This window comes from Pituophis catenifer, unplaced genomic scaffold, assembly GCF_029215685.1.
Source record: "Pituophis catenifer annectens isolate HBS135680 unplaced genomic scaffold, rPitCat1.0.hap2 SCAF_1, whole genome shotgun sequence".
NCBI lineage: Eukaryota > Metazoa > Chordata > Lepidosauria > Squamata > Colubridae > Pituophis > Pituophis catenifer.
The window spans coordinates 165113607-165135139 of NW_027256881.1; the positions used below are offsets into that span (position 1 = coordinate 165113607).

The window sequence follows — 21533 nt, forward strand, 5'->3', positions numbered from 1 at the left end:
TTTCCACATGTTCCTGGAAGCAAACGACCTGCTGAGCCTGTCCGAACAGAGAAAGAGAGCACTCTTTCTTTCTTCCTTTCTTCCTTCCTTTCTTCCTTTCTTCCTTCCTTTCTTTCTTTCTTTCTTTCTTTATTTATTTATTTATTTATTTATTTATTTATTTATTTATTTATTTATTTTATTTTATTTTATTTTATTTTATTTTATTTCTATACCACCCTTCTTCCGAGGGACTCAGGGCGTTGTACAGCCTGATTAAAAGCACAAAGACAGACAAAATTTAAAAATAATTAAAATTATTAAATAATTGGCTCAATTATAAAACCCCCAAATTTAAAATCCCATATTTAAAACCAATTAAAAATCTTTACATTGATAGCCTGGCCTGGCGGAACAACAAGGTTTTGAGGGCACAGCGAAATACACGGAGATCGGAGATCTTACGCATTTCTGGGGGCAATTCATTCCAAAGGGCAGGGGCTCCCACAGAGAAGGCCCTCCCCCTGGGTGTCACCAGCCGACATAATTTGGCCGATGGCACCCTGAGGAGACCCTCTCTGTGGGACCCTCTCTGGCCGGTGGGAGGCTACTGGTGGCAGAAGACGGTCTCGAAGGTACCCAGGTCCAATGCCATGGAGCGCTTTAAAGGTGGCAACCAACACCTTGAATCGCACCCGGAAGACCACTGGGAGCCAGTGCAGCTCACGCAGGAGGGGTGTCACGTGGGCACAACGAGTTGTGCCCATAACCACCCGTGCGGCCACATTCTGGTCCAGTTGAAGCCTCCGGGTGCTTTTCAAGGGGAGCCCCATGTAGAGAGCATTACAGTAGTCCAGTCGGGAGGTGACAAGGGCATGAGTGACTGTGCGCAAGGCATCGCGATCCAGAAAGGGCTGTAACTGGCGAATCAGGCAAACCTGATAAAAAGCCCCCCTGGCCACGGCCGTCATATGTTCTTCTAAAGACAGCCGTGCGTCCAGGAGGACACCCAGATTGCGAGCCCTCTCTGTGGGGGGTAAAGACTCACCCCCAATAGTCAGCGATGGCACCAGCTGACTAAATCGCGACGCCAGGAACCACAGCCACTCAGTCCTGGAGAGGTTGAGTCTGAGCCTATTTCTCCCCATCCAGACCTGCACGGCCTCCAGGCAGCAAGACATCACATCAAGGGCATCGTTGGGGTGGTCTGGGGTGGAGATGTACAGCTGAGTATCATCAGCGTACAGGTGGACTCTCACCCCAAAACCACAGATGATCTCACCCAGCGGCTTCACATAAATGCTGAACAGAAGGGGCGAGAGGACCGACCCCTGCGGCACTCCCCATGCGAGGCACCTCGAAGTCGACCTCTGCCCCCCTGTCAACACGAACTGTGAGCGGTCGGAGAGGAAGGAGGAGAACCACCGCAAAACGGTGCCCCCTATTCATAACCCCCTCAACCGCTGCAGCATGATACCATGGCCGATGGTATCAAAAGCCGCTGAGAGATCTAACAGGACCAGGACAGAGGAACAACCCCTGTCCCGAGCCCTCCAGAGATCATCCACCAACGCGACCAATGCCGTTTCTGTGCTGTACCCCTGCCTGAAGCCCGACTGGTACAGGTCCAGATAGATAGCTTCATCCAGGTGCCTGGGCAGTTGTTGGGCCACCACACTCTCAACAACCTTGGCCACAAAACGAAGGTTGGAGACCGGACGGTAGTTGGCTAATTCAGCCGGGTCCAGGGAAGGCTTCTTGAGGAGAGGCCTCACCACCGCCTCTTTCAAGGCAGCGGGAAAGCACCCTCACTCAGAAAAGCACTTATAATCCCCTGGAGCCAGCCTCGTAACCTCCTGTAACCTCCCAGGAGGCCAATACCAACCAGGAGGGACACGGATCCAATAAACATGTGGCGGCACTAATCCTACCCAGAACCCTGTCCACATCCTCGGGAGCCACAGGATCAAACTCCTCCCAGATAATGTTCTCAAGACCTACCCTCGCCTCCTCCCCTGGACACACCCAGTCCAAGCCTTCCCAAATCTGAGCAACTTTATCATGCAGGAATTGCACAAAATCCTCAGCTCGACCCTGCAAGGGATCTTCCCGCACTCCCCCCGGATGAAGGGAGTGGCTGGGCAGTTCTCTGCAGATGCGATAAGAGCAGAAAAATAGTTAGATTTTGCTGCTTTTATCGCCACTAGGTAGGTCTTGATATAAGATCTCACCAGTGTCCGGTCGGAATCGGATTGACTAGTCCTCCAAATGCTCTCTAGGCGTCTTTTCCGACGCTTCATCTCTCTCAGCTCCTCGGAGAATCAAGGAGCCAATTGAGGTCGGCATCGGGTCAGAGGCCGCAAAGGCATGACGCGGTCCAAAGGCCTGGCGGCTGCACTCTCCCAGGCGGCCACCAGGTGTTCGGTCGAGTCGTTTGCCAGGGTCTCAGGAAATGGCCCAAGCTCCATCAAGAACCTTTCGGGATCCATCAGGCGCCTGGGACGGAACCATTTGATCAGCTCCATCTCCCTGCGGTGGGGGGAAGTGTCAGGAAAGTCCAAGCGAAGAAGAGAATGATCTGTCCATGACAAGGGTTTAATGTCTAAATCCCCTCTACCAAGATCATTCAACCACTGACCAGAGACGAAAATCAAGTCCAGAGTGTGTCCCCCTGTGTGAGTGGGGCCCTGAACTAATTGGGTCAGGTCCATGGCCACTATGGAAGCCATGAACTCCTGAGCCATCTCTCACGCCTCACCTGCAGATGGCAGGTTGAAATCCCCCATGACAATAAGTCTGGGGGTATCAACCGCCACCCCGGCAATAACATCGATCTGCTCGGGCAGGGTCGCCGCCATGTGGCAGGGAGCCAGGTACGTAGTCAGCAAACCCATCTGCCTCCCATGGCCCCACTTCACGAGGAGGGACTCACATCCAGCTATCTGAGGAACAGTGGTCTCCCTCAGACTAAGACTTTCCCTAATAATCGCCGCCACTCCCCCACCCCGCCCCTGAGCCCTTGGCTGGTGAAATGCATGGAAACCTGGTGGGCACATTTCAACGAGGGGAACCCCCCCTCGTGGCCCAACCAGGTCTCCGTAATACCTGCCAGGTCTGCACCCCCCTCCAAAATAAGATCACAAATGAGGGGGGCTTTGTTAACAACCGACCTGGCATTACATAACATCAGCTGCAGACCCAGGGCCTGAGGCTCTTCCTCTTCCTCACCCACTGTGGAGCTGCCATTTTTAAAATGGCAAAAACCCTCACCCCACCGGCAGAGTTAAAAACCATGACCTGGCTGGCGCTGGAAAGAATAGTAAGGGCACATTATGCTCCGCAGGCATCTTCACTCATGTGGGGACACAAATTCTACCGGCGAGACCAAAAGGAAGCGAATTTGACCAATAAGACCAAAAAGAAGCAAATTCCATCAGCGAATTTGTCGCAAACCTATGAGAAATCACGACCGCCAATGAATTCTCCAATATGGATGAAACCACGAGGGACCGTCTACTGTTGGGGCTACGCGACCTCACCCTACAAAGCCGGTTACTAGCAAAGCCCAGAGTCACATTCCACAAAGCCATGGAAGAAGCGACAGCAACCGAGGCTTCACAAAAATCTGCAGCGGCGATGAAAAAAAAGAATAAACTGCCGCAAGCAAGAGAAGCCACCACCGAACACTATGAGGGCGCGGGGACGGACTCTGAGGATGGAGACAAGGAAGAGATACACCAACTCCATTCAGACCGGAAGGTGAGAAACCCAGAGAAGGAGAGAAAAGGATTCTGGTGTCCCAGATGCGAGGGAAACCACCCCAGGACGGAATACAGGTTCCGAGATGCCATATGCCAGCAATGCAAGAGAAAAGGGCACATTGCAAGAGCTCGCAGAGCACCCCATCTGGTTTCCTTCAGACCCCAGCAATCCAGCCCTCCACATTGTTCCAAGAATTCCTAGACGAATGGCTGAAAGCATCCATTCAGAAGAAACCGACACAGTGAGGACACCTTCTCTGAGAGAGGGGAAATGCACCAGACAATAATAGTGGGACATTTGAGCACAGGAAAGGTGAAGAAAATGGCAGCGAACATACACATCGAAGGGAGACCATGCAAGATGGAGATCAACTCGGGGTCCTACCTTTCCATGGTTTCCTGGACGACAATCAAGAATTTGGTACCGGGAATCACAACCCGCACACTCAAGCCGCAGAGACTGATACTGAAGGACTATCAGGGAAACCGAATTCCAGGTCATTTCAACATAACTTTTAAAAATTTCAAAGGACAACTTCCCCTTACGATAGTAGATCGGGACCAAACTAGCCTGCTGGGTTTGGAATAGGTCGAACCCCTAGGTCTAGCAGTGACAGGAATCAACTGAATTGAAGATGACAACTGGGAAGACGACCTCCTGATGGAATTTGCGGACGTTTTCGACAGAAAATTGGGCAAGTACACTGGTACCCCTATCTCTTTCAACTTAGACCCCAAGGTTGCCCCTGTCCGGATAAAGCCCAGGAGGGTCCCATTTGCTCTACGGCCCAAAATAGATGAGCAACTGGATAAACTCGTTGCTCAGGGGGTTTTGGAGCCAACTGATCATGCCAATTGGGAAACCCCCATAGTAACCCCCATGAAGCCAGATGGATCTGTGCGGAGACTATAAATGTACCTTAAATAAAGCGTTAAAGCAGAGTGCATATCCTGTACCTGTTGTGCAACACCTATTACATTCCCTGGGCCGAGGAAAAATATTCGCCAAACTCGACCTGGCCTAGGCGTATCAACAGCTACCTGTGGATGATGCCATGGGAGAGGCCCAAACTATTGTCACACATAGAGGGGCATTCAAATGCCAAAGGTTGCAGGTTGGAGTAAGCGTGGTCCCGGGACTGTTCCAGAGTCTAATGGAGTGCCTCCTACAGGGTATTGAAGGGGTAGTCTCATACTTTGACAATGTCCTTATATCAGCAATTAACAAGGATCAATTATGACAAAGATTAAGGACAGTGTTAAGACACTTTCAGGATGTGGAGCTAAAAGTAAAGAAGGATAAATGCCAACTGGCGGTAGAAAAAGTAGAATTCCTAGATTATTTGGTTGATGGTTCTGGCATACACCCCACCGCAGGCAAGCTGAAAGCAATCCAGGAAGCCCCAACCCTTACCAACAAGACAGATCTCCAAGCATTCCTGGGGTTATTAAATTTTTATAACATTTTCCTGCCACAGAAAGCGACGATTGCCGAACCGCTAACACCAGCTACTCGATAAGAAGGCGGATTGAACATAGGGACAGAAAGAAGCGAGCACATTTAGTCAAATAAAAAACCTATTAACATCCAACAGTGTTCTTGTCCAGTATAACGAAAACCTACAACTAAGATTGACGTGTGACGCTTCACATTTTGGAATAGGGACCATACTAAGCCATTGCATGCCGAACGGAAGAGAAGCCCGCATTGCTTTTTACTCCAAGATTCTATCCAAAATGGAAAGAAACTACAGCCAGCTGGACAAAGAAGCGCTGGCTGCAGTTGCTGGAATCAAAAGATTTCACAAATATGTCTACAGCAGGAAATTTGAAATGATAACCGACCACAAACCACTTCTGGGAATCATTGCAGGAGACCGACCCACACCGCACGTATTGTCACCAAGAATGATGAGATGGACGGAATTCCTCGCCGCATAAAACTACCAGGTGCTCTACAGACCCAGGAAAATGATCGAGCATGCCAATGCACTCAGCAGATGCCCGCTACCAGAACCAGTGGAAGACCCAGCTCTGGTGACAACCATATTTCTGATAGAGACTCTCGCGAGCACACTGATCACAGCAGCAGATATCATGAGAGCTACTGCGAAAGACAGGACATTGGCGCATATTATGAACTGGGTATGGAGGGAATGGCCGGAAACAGCAGTAGATGAAGAATTCAAGCCTTTTAAAACGTGCCAACTTGAACTATCAGGACTGAAGGGGTGCCTGTTATGGGGGGACAGAGGAATTATACCGAAAATATTACAGAGAGACATCCTAGAGACACTACATGAAGGACACCCAGGGATAGTTAAGATGAAAGCACTAGCTAGGAGCTAGATTTGGTGGCCAGGGATGGACAAGGAGATAGACACATGGGTAGTGACATGCACGCCATGCCGGGAATCATGGCCAACACCACACACATCACCCACACACGACTGGGAAAGCCCAAAGACACCACGGTCCCGCATACACATAGATTTCGCGGGGCCATGTCTTGGAAACACATTCCTAATCACATTCAATGCATATTCTAAATGGCTGGAGGTTAACATAATGACATTGACCACTACAGAAGCTGTCATAAAAGTATTGAGGAGACTATTCTTAACACACAAGTTACCAGATATAGTAGTCTCTGATAATGGGCCACAATTTATCGCAAACCAATTTGAAATATTTCTGGCAACCCAGGGAATAAGACATGCACTATCCGTGCCTGGACACCTGTTGACGAATGGGCAGGCGGAACGGATGGTGAGAACAACAAAAGAGACATTAGCCAGGATGGGACCTGGGGAAATTCAAGCAAAAATAGATAAACTATTAAGCATACAACATATAACACCAAGTGCAACCACCCACAAAAGTCCAATGGAGTTATTAATGGGAAGGAAATTGAGATCCCAGCTGGACAGATTACACCCCCAATACAATGCAGAAACCCCTGTAGATTCTACAAGCAAGTGTAGATCATTCCAGGTGGGGGATAGAATATACGCAAAGAATTATACCGGGAGTCCTCTATGGGTACCTGCATAAATAACTCAAATCACAGGCCCGTTATCCTACTGGGTAGAGATAGAGGATGGCCGAGGGTGGAAGAGACACATAGACCAGCTCCGAGGCCAGATAACAAGGAAGGAACACGATACACAGGCAGAGGCCTCAGAGCGAGAGCAAAGACACCACCGAGAAATAACAGAAGTAGACCAGGCCCTAAACACTACCAGACCAAACACACAGCAACTAGACTCAAACCTGAATAGAGTTTGCAACCACTTATCTGAGGTCCCTCGACAAGTTCCAGAAGTCGAAGACTCTTCACAGACACTCTCTGAGGACGAGGCAGTAATAATCCAAAAAGAAAGGGCTGCGCCGCCAGACGGGTTTGAGATGGTTCCAGGAGTTCCTACAGGAGAGACAACAGATCCAACCTTTCCGGCCGGAGCCGCCAAGTCAACTGAGTTGCGCAGGTCAGGTCGCACCCACAAGCAGCCCACCTACTTACGGGATTACGTTGCTTGAATGAATCCTGATTGGGTAATGCTATTCTAGAGGGGAGGGGTGTTAGATATTGAATAGACTGACATAGGAACCAATCAGTGGTCCCGGAGCCAGCGTGGGAAAAACAAGCGCAAGTCAGTGGCTGAAGCCATGGACAGCTCCCTTTAAAAGGAGCTGCTGCAGCTCGGTTTACGTTGCTATTACTGGAACTAAATAAAGCGTTTGAATTGGCTACGAGTGTCCTGCTTCTTCTCTCCGCCCACTATTCAACAATTGCTGTATAAGATAATTGCCCCTAAGCAGGATCTACTTTTCCAGTTCTTTAAAAATTATAGGCAGGGAAAATTTGACAAAGCCATTGTTCTTAGATTGGAGGAATGTGATTGCTCCGGTCAAGTCTGTCAACAAGAGGTCATTGAGAAATACAGTTAATTCTTGATATTCCTGGTAGTATGTTCTATAAAGTTGCTGTAAACACTGAATTAGCAGATACTGAACCATTATTCCTACTGTATGTGAAATATCAGACACTTGTTTGCAGCCTGAGAGCTGAAAGAAGACAGCACAGGATCACCTAGTTTGACCTCAGCTGGGAAAGTGCACATTGGGTGACTCAGATTTTTAACCATTCTACACACGTCTGCAAATTACTGTGTGAAAGCACTGTTTTGGGGGTTACAAATAAATTTTAGCAAGTAATTTGCAAATATGGAATTCAACAAATATGATGATTAATTTTGTAGAAATTAAGATTATCATCAGTGAATTTCTCAAGTGAATGGAACAAACACATTTTCATTACATTAGGTAATACTGTGATACAGCATTTGTAACTTGACATTTCTGAGCATAATTGTTATTGTTATCAAAAATCTGTAAAAATAAATTACTATAAATTAACATGTAGCATTTTAAAATATTTTAGGTTATTAAATGTGGGGGTGTGAGCTTGGTTGATTTTTTGCAGATGTTTCATTACCGAACTTGGTAACATTGTCAGTGCTAGTAGGGTTTGGTGTTTCCTCTTATTTTATATACTAATGGCTTGCCCTGCCAGTGTTGGTGGGAATGGTCTTAGATGTTGCTTAGGAATTATCCTTTTTTTTTTTTGAGGGGATCAAAAGACCCAACAACCCCAGAAGAGAAAACCGGAAGCATCTACAACATATAGTGTAATGACTGCAGCAACCATTATGTAGGGGAAGGCAGAAGACTAGCAGAGCACATCCATAAACACCAATTAACAGTCAGATGGAATGATAAAAATTCCTTAATTTCACAACACATGGAAAAACTTAACCATAGTTTCAACTGGGAAACTGAGCATCGTGGACCAAGCCAAATCCAAAAATGCTAAGAGAATTCTTGGAAGCCTGGCACTCAGACAAATTGGCCATCAACAGGCACATAAACATCTACATACCAATCAAAAGAGACAATCAAAAAGCCAAAGTGAAAAACTTCCTCACCAGCAATCAGCACCCAAATGAGCAGAGATTGATTTTAGAGATCCCTAAAAGTGATACTGCCATTCAAGTGAAGGAAGGGGGGACTTGGATTCGATTTACTAGCATGGCCTGTGTCATCAGATATTTTACAACCTATATCCTGGCGCCAAGGAAGCCTGAGATGTCACTGCGTTATTTTATTTACCAGCTGAGCTCATTATTTCTGGACTGTCAGACTCTCCGTAGCTTTGCCAACTTCTTATCAGTAAGCTACGTGTTTCCGTATCCACCCACATTCCCTCACACTCTTTCCTTTGTTCTTTTTCCAGCAAGGTCCGGCTGACATAGCCGGCAAGAATTACTTGCCAAAATGTAACAATTTACTTTTCTTAGATAGTGAGGTGTTTTATTTTCTTTATAACAAATAAATGAGTTTTATTAGAAACCTTCCTCGCGTTTCTTTTCAGATTATTGCAACTTGGAATAAGCCTCGATTCATCTCCTCCTCTAAACCAGGGTAATTAGTCCCAGAGCCAAACATGGGATTAATAAATCCCCTGACATGAGATTCCCTTTACCTGCAGGAATTTATATGATAGCCATGTGGGTTGTCTCACTTTAAAGGGAAGTGGTGGGAATGCATGTTTGTTCGGGTTCTCAAAGGAAATAGTAAAGAAAACATCTTCACACTTGTGTATTGGCTGAAATCTGCATTCTGACCTAAAGGGAGGGGTCTCTACCACTTTAATCCTACTACTTTGCCTAAGGGCATTCAGATTGTGCTTTAGCTGGATGGTTTTCACTTCTGCTTAATAAAAGAATCCTTTTGAACAACTACGTTTCAAGAGTTCGTACTTTCTTAAATTGGAAGGAGAGGCGATCCTTACAAACACCAAGATTAACATTAGACCAACAATCAAGAAGCAAACAATATCCAATCAAGGAATTGCCAAACAAGCTGACAGTAAATAACATCCCAGACAAGGAATTACTAATACCACTCCCCCTAGTACAAGCCACTAGTATATAAAATTAGATCAAACCCCACACCTTACTGATGATATTACCTAGTTCGGTGATGAAACGTCTGCCAGAAAATAACCAAGCTCAGAGAGCACTAAAGACTCCATAGTTCAACCCTGAGCTACAAATATCCTCTTCTATTAGTTATCAAGTACATTTAATTTTATATTTTATCCTATTCAAACAGGCACATTACAGGAAAATTTCCTGATTATCCTGATGAAGAACAAGGTGGCTCAGCAGTTCTTTTCTCAGAAAAAACACCAGAAGAGGTAGAGTTTATTTCAGTATAAATGTATATGGTTTTTACTGTTCTTTTAAAAAACAAATAAGTGATTCATGACTTAGGTATCCTGAAGCAAATTGCTACTGATTTCCTTTATTTCAATGTTATAGTGCCGTGATAGCGAACCTATGGCACATGTGCCACCTAGCCATAATGGTGAGCAAGTGAGATTAGCTCTGGCATGCACGCACACACCGGCCACCTGATTTTCGGGCCTTCTTGTTGTGATCTGCCAGCAGCCTGCAGAGCTGGCAGTGGAGTCGGACAGCAGTGAGGCTGAGGAAGAACATGGGCCAGTCTTGGAGCCTGGGGAAGGCCCGGATGAGGGCTCTGCATCAGAGGCAGAGGTGGGGCCAGGGCCATCGGGGAGTGAGGTGAGGACTCCAGAGCCTCCAGAGACTGATAGGAGTGAGGCAGAGGAACAGGAGGAGCCTGTTCCTAATGTATGCATGAGAAGAGCTGCCAGAAGGCAAGAACAGCTCAAGCAAAGAGGACAACTCGGGAGTAGGGCCAAGAGATGATTGGCCCCTCCCATAAGGCTTAAAACAGACCAGTAACGGCGTTTGGGCTTTGCCAGAAAACAACGTTGGTAACTTTGTCGTCTTCTTCATCTATGTCTTGTATTTATTTTTGTATTTGTGACTTCTGAACATTTGCCAAGAAAGGCCTTTGGCAGTTTGCCTAATTGGACCAAGATTTGCGATAGGACTGAGGAATTTGTGTTGGGAGGAATTTGCTTTAATTTAGTTGAACGACACTGGGAATGAAGTAATTCTCAGCTGTTCGAATAAAGTTTGTTTTTTTACTGACTGATTTTCCTACTACTTACTTGGGCCTAGGTCACAACACTTCTGGGCCCACTAGAAGTAGAGAAACAGGCTGTTTCCTGTCTCCGGAGAGCCTCGGGGGGGGAGGAGGCCTGTTTTTCTCTCTCCCCAGGCTCCACAGCCTTGCTAGGAGCTTGGGGAGGGCAAAAACAGTCTTCCCCACCCCACCCTCCTGAAGCTCTCCAGAGGCCAGAAATGGCCTGTTTACCAACTTCCAGTGGGACGTGTGCGCGTGACCACCCCTCCCCCCCGCTCCTGGCACACGATGGCAAAATGGTTAGCCATCACTGTTATAGTGCATTAATTTTTTGTTATACATTGAATATTTTAATAATGAATTACCGTAGTTTTCGGAGTATAAAATGCACCTTTTCCCCCCCTAAAAGGGGGTGAAAATTTAGGTGCGTCTTATACACCGAATGTAGCTCCACTCACCCACTGGCCTCCACCCTTTGGCCTCTGCCTCGCAGCAGTTACCTCCTTGCAAACAAACAGCAAGAAAAAACAGCTCCTTTCAGCTTCAGCACAGCCTAATTAGCACAAGTTGATTGGATTGGCCTCCCGACTCTCAGCTGATTTGCTCTCAGCTGTTTTGCACAAGGCTCTGCTTTTTGCTCCAAAGAGGTAAATTGCTGGAGCAGATTTTTTTTTCCTTGTGCTAATCAAGCTATGCTGAAAACGAAAGTGAAAGTAAAGCAGGCTGTTTGCTGTTTGCTGTTTGCTGCAACAAGGCAAAATTGCTCAGAGGCAGAGGGAGATTTCTTTTTCTTCTTTTCCTCACCAAAAAAGATAGGTGTGTCTTATACTCCGGTGCGTCTTGTACTCCAAAAAATATAGTATACTTGTAGCAGAGAATCATGAGATGGGGAGCAAATAAATTTGATAAATAAATTGATATTTAATAAATAAAAAACAAAATGACCTGATATAAATAATTAGTTCATTAATTATAGTAATTTCTGTCACTCTAAAAGGTGATAGTGGGCTTTGCATACATTTGAACACATCCTCAAAGGCCTCAATCTGGACATCAAGCAAAGTGAAACGGTGTGCTTTGTCTCTGTCAACAGTATATAAAATGTTGATTGAAGTTATTTATTCATTAGATTTGTACTCACTGCTATCTACCCATCCTCAGAAGTTTTATTATATAGTATTGCAAACAACAACAATAAAAACTGTAAGATATCTCTCCAAATTTATTTTTAAAAGCTCACTGAATCTAACTTCCAGCAGGAGGGAAGAGAAATTGATCTGTAACACATAGATCCCTACTGCGAAGAAGTGCTTGAAAAGCCTTTCCTCCTCTTCCCAGCACATTTAAAGTAAAATAGGAAACAATAATTAATAGGATGACCCCTAAGATCAGCTTATTTGTCTTCTTATATACAGTACTACCTTTAAGATGCTTTTAAAATGTAAACAGATGTGATTCTTTCTGTCAGGTTGCTGCTGAGCTAGCTGCTAAAGCAGAAGAAGAACAGAAAAAGAAAGGGAAAAAGGGGAAAAAGGAAAAAAAAGAAAAGGGCAAATCGAAGAAGAAAGGAAATGAGATAGAAGAAAAGAAACCAAAGAAGAAAGATGAGGCAAGTCACTCTGAATCAGAAATAATTATATAAATCCAGAAAAAAGATGGTAAAAACAATATTCTCTAATAGAGTTTTGAGATTATTTTATTTTGTTTTGTTAAATTGTAATTTTATGGATACATGTATCTCTCTGATCAGTCTGAAAGAGGAGAATCATGAAGAGCTAGTTGAAGATTAGACGTTCTTTATCACCCTTCTGAAACTTTCTGTGCTATAATATATGTTGCTAAAGGGTTCAAACTCAGTGTAGCTCATCTCCTCCAATCCTGAGTATGTAGTATTACTATATGTAGGGGTGGGTTTGTATGTGTTGCATATGTGTATAGGTATGTATGTGTATAATATGGAACATGATGCAATGTTTTTAACTATTTATACCCATTCCTTACCTTCAGAACACTATAAGTTCTTAAGGGTTCAACTAAGCCAATTCCAGATCTGACACAGCTTTTCTAATATCTGATTGCTTTGTGTGCATAAAAAGGTTGAAAATAATATATGAGAGTTTATAAGTCACATTTCTTAGGGTTGCCAGGTGTCCACTATTTGAGTGGACAGTCCACTTTTTTCACATTATGTTCACTATTTTTTTTCACAAAATAGTGGACATTTTTTTTATTCAAAAGCTTTATGATGAAATGGTACGTAATCTAAAGCTGTACAGTCTAAGAGAATAAGGATAGGAGAATCGCGTTTTATCTTTTTTTTCATAAGTCAGAATGAGACAAAGATCGAATGCTCATTGCAATAATCATATTTTACACAACAGCGCAAAAAATGCATTAAAGCAGTTATCTTTTGATATCGAAAATGTAGTGCTGAAGGTTTTTGCCGAATTTTTGAATTCTGCAAAGAAACGAGAAGAGTTGAAATCATTTTTTGAGTTTTGCGAGTCAGAATTCCATGAAGTTTTGCGCCATGTTCCAACACGTTGGTTAAGTTTGTTTAAAGCAGTCGAAAGACTTCTTTTAAACTGGATATCTCTAAAATCGTATTTTATTTCTCTTGGATCTGATGAGTGCCATAAGGTTATCTGGAACCTTATTTCGGATCAGGAAAATGAACTCGCAAAGGACAATGAACCAACAATTTCAGAATTGTATTTATATTTCACGCACTTCTTCATGTCAATAATGCAAGACACCCTACTGAAGCTGGAAAGCAAGAAAATTCTTGCATGTGATCTTCACATTATCATGTGTAAGCTGCGTGATTCTTTGTAAAAAAAAATACGATGAGCAGTTTTTTGGAATGAAAGTTTTATTTGCCTTACGTAAAAAACATTTGCCTGAGAATGCCGTGCAAAAGTCCAAGAAAGAAGCCATCAACATGTATCAAAGAGCCATTGCGTACCTAGAAAAGTGGTATAATTTCACTGATTCAGTATATGAGATGCTAAGTTGTTTCAATCTAATTGATCGCAATAATCCTCCAACTTTAGAAGAAATGACGAACATCTGGTTATTATCACTATGGCGAGAAGAACTTCCACCCAATACTCTCTTCGATGAAATTTCTGCCTTAGAAGAAGTTTATGTTCATCTGCAGGGCGATTCATCCCTTGATAAGTGGACATACTTTTTCAAGAAAGAGCCAGCTCCGAGTTTACTGAAACTGTTCCAGTATTGTGCATCAATTCCGGTATCAAATGCAAACGTTGAACGAATTTTCAGCGTCATGGGAAATTTGTGGACTGACGAACGTAACCGACTGCTTGTATCAGTTCGAAGTGAACTTTGTATATTTTTTAATATTTCTCAACGTTGTACTGAAATTAAAGAATTATTCCTTAAACACAAAGAATTGATCAAAGCTGCGCAGTCAAATAAAAAATACACACGACAGCAAAGTAAAATGTAATTTAATATTTTACATATTATTATAATATATTTGATGTTTTGAATTTTAAGTAAAGTTTTGAAGTGATTATTTTAAGTGTTAAAATGTTTGTAAGAAAATATATAATTTAATTGTAAATTTTTTTTATTTTTTTACTACTTAACACACACACACACACACACACACACACACACACACACCGCTTGTCCACTATTTTTTGGAAGCAGACCTGGCAACCCTACATTTCTTTAACATATTATAAGAAGCAGGTTTGATATGCAGTGTTCATGCATATTCTAAATAGTTTGAATTGTAAAAATGAAACAGACAATACAAATGAAGAATAGACTAATAGTAATGTATGGCTTAATTAAATTCCATGGATATGAAATTTAAGAGTTTTGTTTTAACTAATGTATGTTCAGGTTCGATTCTAAACAATTTGTTCTCAAAAACTTAACCAGAATTTTGACATGATGAGAGAATAATAGTTTAAACATTTCCAGAAGAAAAACATATCACAGAAAAAAACAACTGGAGTGAGTGTGATATAGTAATTAGGTGGATTATCCAGGTACAATTCCACTAAGCCACAATTACTGTGGCTTACTGTGGCTTTTGAGCCAAGCCTTTTCAACAAATCACAGGATTGTTTTGAAGATCACACCTCTTGTTTTGAAGATCAAACAAGAGGTGACTGCCTTGAGCACCTTAGAGAACAGGTTAACTGTAAATGTAATTAATAAATAAACTTGTAAATGTAATAAATAAATAAATAAATAAATAAATTTAATAAAGTCTCTGAAGCACTCCAAGAATTTGCTAAATCTTGCTATTAAAGTTTTCAGGTTTCATGGGCACATGTAACTTACTTGAGGCTTTTGTGCAGCTTCTTCTATGCTCCTCCTAATACATTAAAACTAAAACATGGACTGATGCTGGTTTATCACCATAATAAATATTTGATTTGATAAAACAAGTCTGTATAAGGTGGGATAGAATGAAAAAAAAAGAAAAATCAACATATGATGCCAAAAGACTCAGCTGAGGAGCATATTTTCTGCTTTAATGGCTAGGGAAGTTTCAGGAGCAGCTACCTCATCTCAGTTCTCTCTCACTTGGCCAGTTTGATCACATTAAAATTAAGAAAAAACATTGCATATTTGTCTTACTTGAGCCTCAAGAGTACCGAAAAATTCATCCAGTGCAGAAATGAGAACCATTTATATCATTCTCCTATTACTTTTACCAGATTGGCAGAATCTCTGAAAATTTATACAGATAAAAGTTTGTTTGTTTTTAATTTGATTTATATGCCGCCCTTCTCTGGAGACTCAGGGCGGCTTACAATGCGTTAAGCAATAGCCTTCATACTTTTGTATATTTTATACAAAGTCAGCTTATTGCCCCACAAACTGGGTCCTCAATTTACCTACCTTAGAAAGGATGGAAGGCTGAGTCAACCTTGAGCCTGGGCAGATTCGAACTTGCAGTAATTGCAGGCAGCTGAATGTTAATAACAGGCTATTAGTCTGCTGCGCCACCAGGCTCTCTTTTTCTGCATTTAAATTCTATTAGTATGGTAGAATTTAATTTAATAAAATAAAAATTTTAATTGTATTATAATGATTATATTATATTACCATAATTACCCTGTTTCCCCCAAAATAAGACATCCTCTGATAATAAGCTCAATCAGGCTTTTGAGCATATGGCAATAAGGCCAAGCGCTTATTTCAGGGTTCAAAAAAATATAAGACGGGGTTTTATTTTTGGGGAAACATGGTATTAATTTGATATAATTATTACATTTAATTTAATTTAATAATTTATGCTAAGGGGCACAATGGCTCAGTGGTTAAAGACACTAACCTTGTCAGCTGGAAATCTGGCAGCCCGGGTTTGAGACTCGAATACCATGCAATAGGGTAAGCTCCCATTCCGTTTCTGCCCAGCTCCTACTCACCTAGCAGTTTGAAAGCTTGCAAATGCGAGTAGATTAATAGATACCTCTTTGATGAGAAGGTAACAGAATTCTGTGATCCTTTGGCATATAGCCATGACCACATGACCATGGAAAATGTCTTTCGATAACGCTGGCCAAGAATTGGAGATGAGCACTGTACCCTAGAGTCAGATATGGCTGGACAGAGAAACTTTATTTTTTAGTATGATTTAGAAACAGTATCAACATATCTATTTATAAATAAAACAGAATAAATAAGATTTTAAGTATTACTAATAAAAATGTTACAGAGGCCTTTCTTTAAGTCAGCTAATATAAATATGCAATGAGATGAATAAGCATTGGGATTCTTCCGTATCTTTTTAGAAATTCTGAGACGGAGCTATTGGGGACAGTGGTTCTATCAGCCACTCCAACTTGTTACCTTCATCTACTTGGTTGCAGTTAATAGAAGCAGGACAGGCTAGACATTGCTATATCATTTCAAACAATAGGAAGTCTGATGCTTTTCACTTATTAGCAAAATCTGCTGGCTATGTGAATTTTCTAGTTAATACTCCAGTAACAGTGAGATCCCTGATTGCAGTTTCCTGCACACATTTAAACACAGAAAATGTAAGTACCTTTAGGAGAAGGACAGAGAGACAGCTCAGGAAGAAACCAATCTGCTTACAACCATACACATAAAGATTTTACCCCATATCCAAATATTATACCCAAATATTCAAAGTGAACTTAATGAAATACAGAATAAAGAGAGCAAGAGATTAAAGTATATCAGAATGCCTGGAATTAGAGAAGAAGTAAAATCTCATTCATGCAAATGTAGGGATCAATAATAACAACTGTTCTTTAAAACCAAGATTTGCAGTTTGAATCTGAAAATTTATTTACAACTGTGTTCCAAAATCAGTTCTAGCAAGATTTTATATTATTTATTAAGGAAGAAGAGGAAGGTTGGAAAATGTCCCCAAGTAATTTTCTCCCAATAATGGAAGAAGGAAACAACAAATACAAAGGCAAGTAGAGAGAAACTGAAACAGCTTTGAATATTTAGGCAGTTTATGTTTTTTGTGTGCTTTTTATTAAATTAAATTTTGTTAAATTAAATATATGGGTGCCTAAGACTGAAAACATGCCTCTTCTGCTTGGCTGAATCAAAAAGAAATTGTAAGGTCAATGTTAACTTTAAGAGATGACATAAAACAAATTTCACTGGTCCATTTTTAATCAGATATGTAAACAATAATCCCCAAATATAGATAGTAGAAATTGAAAATTAGTTTCCAAAGGTGAGACAAATGCTTTGCTATAATTTTTTAAAAAGCATTTCAAAAGCATTTTGAATTTTTTAAGTAGCATTTCAAAAGTTTACGTTTCAAATGTATGTCTGGGGATTTCATAGATTTTTACAGGATGGTATTACATAGTATTGCTTCATCAAAAGATTCAGTTTATCTGTAGACTTCATGGTAAAGAAGGAGCTAATTTTGTGGGATTTAAATGAAAGGCGATGTGTGCTAATAATCATGGTTTTATTAAATACTTGGACAGCAATACTGTAGAAATTTCCAGTTGATAGATATAACCCTTAGAGATTATGCACAGCTATAAAAGCCCATAAAATTTCATGGGAGGCTTGTATTATCAATGTTGTGACCAAGGCCCAAGTAGTGATTTGATGTCTTTGGCAACCTGCTAAAGGCTTTTCTTGGCAAAACTCCCACAAAGTTCAAGAGATGCTGACAAGAAGCACAGGAATCAACATTGCTTTTCTACAAAGAACCCAATGGCTCGTTGCTGCTCTTTTAAGCCTTATGAGAGTGACCTTCTTCTGGCCTTACTCCCATCTTCTGGTCTTACTCCCAAGTTGTCCTTTTTTCTTCAGCTGCTCTTGCCTTCTGGCAGCTCTTTGCATGCGTGCACTAGGAACAGGCACCTCCTGTTCCTCTGCCTCTCTGCTGTCCGCCTCTGGAGGCTCCGGAGTCCGCACATCGCTCCCAAATGGCTCTGGCCCCATCTCTGCCTCCGACACAGAGCCCTCGTCTGAGCCTTCCCCTGACTCCAGGACTGGCCCATTGTCCTCCCCAGCCTTCTCACTGCCCGACTCTGTTGCCAGGTCCGCAGACTGCTGGCGGACCACAACAACCAATTAAGAGAATGCCAGTATAGTTTGGTTTTTTGAATTTAGATAGGAATATCAAAAGATGCTTTCACATATCTCTGTTGTAATGGAAAGGGAGATAGAGACATGAGAAATATCACATTTCTCAAAAGGCCTTATAGGAGAATGCTTGTTTTTCACCTGCCAGTCAAAGGATCCATCAGTAAATTCAATTACTAGTTGTCTATGGAGTATTATATAACAAAGAAACACTCCAGTTATCATCATCAACATCATCAACATGTTAGTTTGAATCAGTGGTGGGATTCAAATTTTTTTACTACCGGTTCTGTGGGCGTGGCTAGATGGTGATGTGACTGATGGGTGTGGCTAGGTGGCCATTTGACTGGGTGGGCGTGGCTAGGTGGTCACAATCCTAGTTTCCCCTACGAAGATTCCCCCATCCAGACCTTTTGCAATCCCCCAAAGGGTCAAAGGAAACCAGATTCCATACAGCTCTGAACCCTTAAGGCAAACCAAATACAAGTGGTCCTCACTTAATGGCCGATTGCTTAGCAAGTGTTCACCCGCGCCGGTATCACCCCTCCACCAGCTCGGCCACCCGCCAGCCTGTGCCCTTTGGCCTTACGTTAGTGAGCAGAAGTACGCAGCAGCTAGATTCTGCAAGTAGTGGTGGGGCTGGGTGGGTGTGGTCAGCCATAATTTCTACTACCGGTTCACCCGAACCAACCAGGACCAGCTGAATCCCACCACTGGTTTGAGTATATAATTATATAATTAACTGGGGGAAATTCAAAATAACTTACATGCATAGTAAAATTAGAATGTGTAACCCACCTACAAATATGCACTTTTAATTAGATTACAGTTACATTTATTGGAGATGGCCTATACATTTTGCCCACCTAATGCAGCTTTCACTTCAAAAATGTTTTCCTATCCTTATCTACTTTCAAATATCCGAACTCTTTGCAGAAGCAGGATATAGACTCTACAGCGGGTATTGCTTAACCTGTAGCCATAATTGAACTTTAAAACTTCATTAATTATAGTTAATTTTCCATTTCAAAAAATCATTAAAATTTGATTTAATGAATTCAGTTACCAGAATCAGAACTACAATTTTTGTTATGCTATAAGACTTATTAAAAAACAAAAAAGCCAAGCACCCATTCTCTTCTCACTCTTTATCTTTTCTTGGGTGACAGATATTTGGAAGAACAGAGACGAGAAATGGAACTTTTCACAGGAGTATGATCCAGAACTAATCAAAGAAGAAAAAAGGAAAGAAGTGGAAGAAGAGATCAGAATTCAGGTGACTTCATCCTAGTAGGCCATTTAAAAGAGAAAAAAATGGCTGTAGTCAAAGAGGATTCCTATATAAAAGTAAAACTTATCCGGAATATGTAATTTAATAATTTATAATTTAATATCAGCCTGCCTTTATCTTTGAAACCTGTGCTACAAATGATTGAAATGATGGTCTCTGGAAGTTCCTTGTTTTACAGAAAAAATCAGGTGGCCTCTATATAAATATAAAATCTATATACATTTGATAAATAAACAAACAAACAAATAAAGTAAGCTTTGATATGAGTTGCTGACATCATGAAAATTTTTCATTCTTTCCAATTCCTTCTGATAATCATGTTACTTATCTAAAGTAGTAAAAGAATGTTTCAATTCTAGATTTTTAAAGACCCTGAATAGACTTTTCTTTATAATTATAATCATAATATTTAGTATTTAGTAGCATAATTTGTTGTATATGCATAATTTCTGGTCTGCTCTGCCATGAGAATGAGTTCATAGTATCTTTGATTGGTAGACTGAAATACAGCAGTATACTGTTTAGGCTGCAGATTTGTGTTCTTATGTATATATTGTAACCCTCTACAAAGTTTCTGGAAAGTGCAGCATTTTTGCCATTTAGCATAACTGATCTTAGCTGACCACATGAAAGTTAATGAGGGTCAGACCTGGTCAATTCCTGGATGAGAATCCACCAGGAAATTCCAAGACGGTGAAGTTGAAAAAACATTCAAGCCACCTAGTATGTTTCTGGCAGAAGTTTCAAAGCAGATTTTGAAATGTATGAATCAGATTCTGAATTATTGTAGCACAACAGCTTTCTTACATGTGTTCTGTAATCCACTTTGTGTCAACTCTAGAATTATGAATTCCATCTTTCCTGCTGGATCAATATTTTCGGCTCTCTTGCAGAAAAGGGATTGTGGAGCACTAAGTGATCTGATTGTGGAGCACTAAGTGATCTGTGTGTGTGTGTGTGTGTGTGTGTGTGTCATAGGCAGTAGTTTAAGGAAGTATATTTTATGAGTAGTGTACATGAGTGTGTGAAAGCGTACATAGAGGACCACATATATGCAATATATTACTTATTTGGAACCCGATGTGGTCTTCAAGCCAAAAAATTGATACATGTGATTTTTACCATCAAGGTGCTAGAAACTCCTAAGAGCCCAGGCTTCAGCCCTGGATGGTGACATAGTACATTTAATGCTGCAATCTAAGATTCACATAAAGCATGATATTTATTTATTCCATATCTGTCTCACCATTAGCCAAGCAACTCTTGGTATCCTTCTGGATACCAAAAGAGATGGGGCCAATCTGATTTCTACTGGGAGACTCTTGCAGACAATTGGAGTTGCCATTGAAAAGCGGCCCCTCCGAGACTTCCGGTTTGCAAGCTTCGGCGATGGCGGTGTTTTTTTAAAGACCGCCAGCCCCGCCGCCTGTAGAGCTGCCCCGCGAACGAGGAGCGGCTCGAAAACTCCGAAATCTTGAAGATTGTAGGAGAAGAGACAGCAGGGCACAGGTTGAGCCCCTGTAACCCCCCAGGGAATTGTTTCTGGGGAGAAACACAGGTGCGGCTCCCTCCCAACCTGCGGAGACTCCGGGCGGCGTGGGACGATTCTGCCTTCAGCAGAACAAGCCGGCAGCAGCAAACTTTTAAAGTGAAAGGAACCAACTTTAACAAACAGCGTAAATACCAACTTGAATCCAGAAACTTGAAAATTGCAAGTATTAGTGCTTTGTTGACTTTTTAATTCAAAAGAGAAAGCGAGTGAGTGAAAGTGATTTGAAAAAATATGGCGCCCAGCATTTGAGTTAACGAGCTAGTGAAAGTGGATTTGTGAAGCCTTCCTG

General features: G+C 41.9%; 1 protein-coding gene across 1 annotated transcript in view; it reads left to right on the forward strand.

Moving 5' to 3' along the window:
• IQCA1 (IQ motif containing with AAA domain 1) overlaps window positions 1-21533 on the forward strand; it is a gene marked incomplete at its 5' end in the record, with an annotated part of 230082 nt that overhangs the window by 89698 nt on the left and 118851 nt on the right. The window contains 4 exons of the mRNA XM_070933352.1: window positions 9918-10002; window positions 12289-12429; window positions 17181-17256; window positions 19571-19677. Of these exons, the coding sequence (XP_070789453.1) occupies window positions 9918-10002; window positions 12289-12429; window positions 17181-17256; window positions 19571-19677 (409 nt within the window). The remainder of the gene's footprint in view (window positions 1-9917; window positions 10003-12288; window positions 12430-17180; window positions 17257-19570; window positions 19678-21533) is intronic.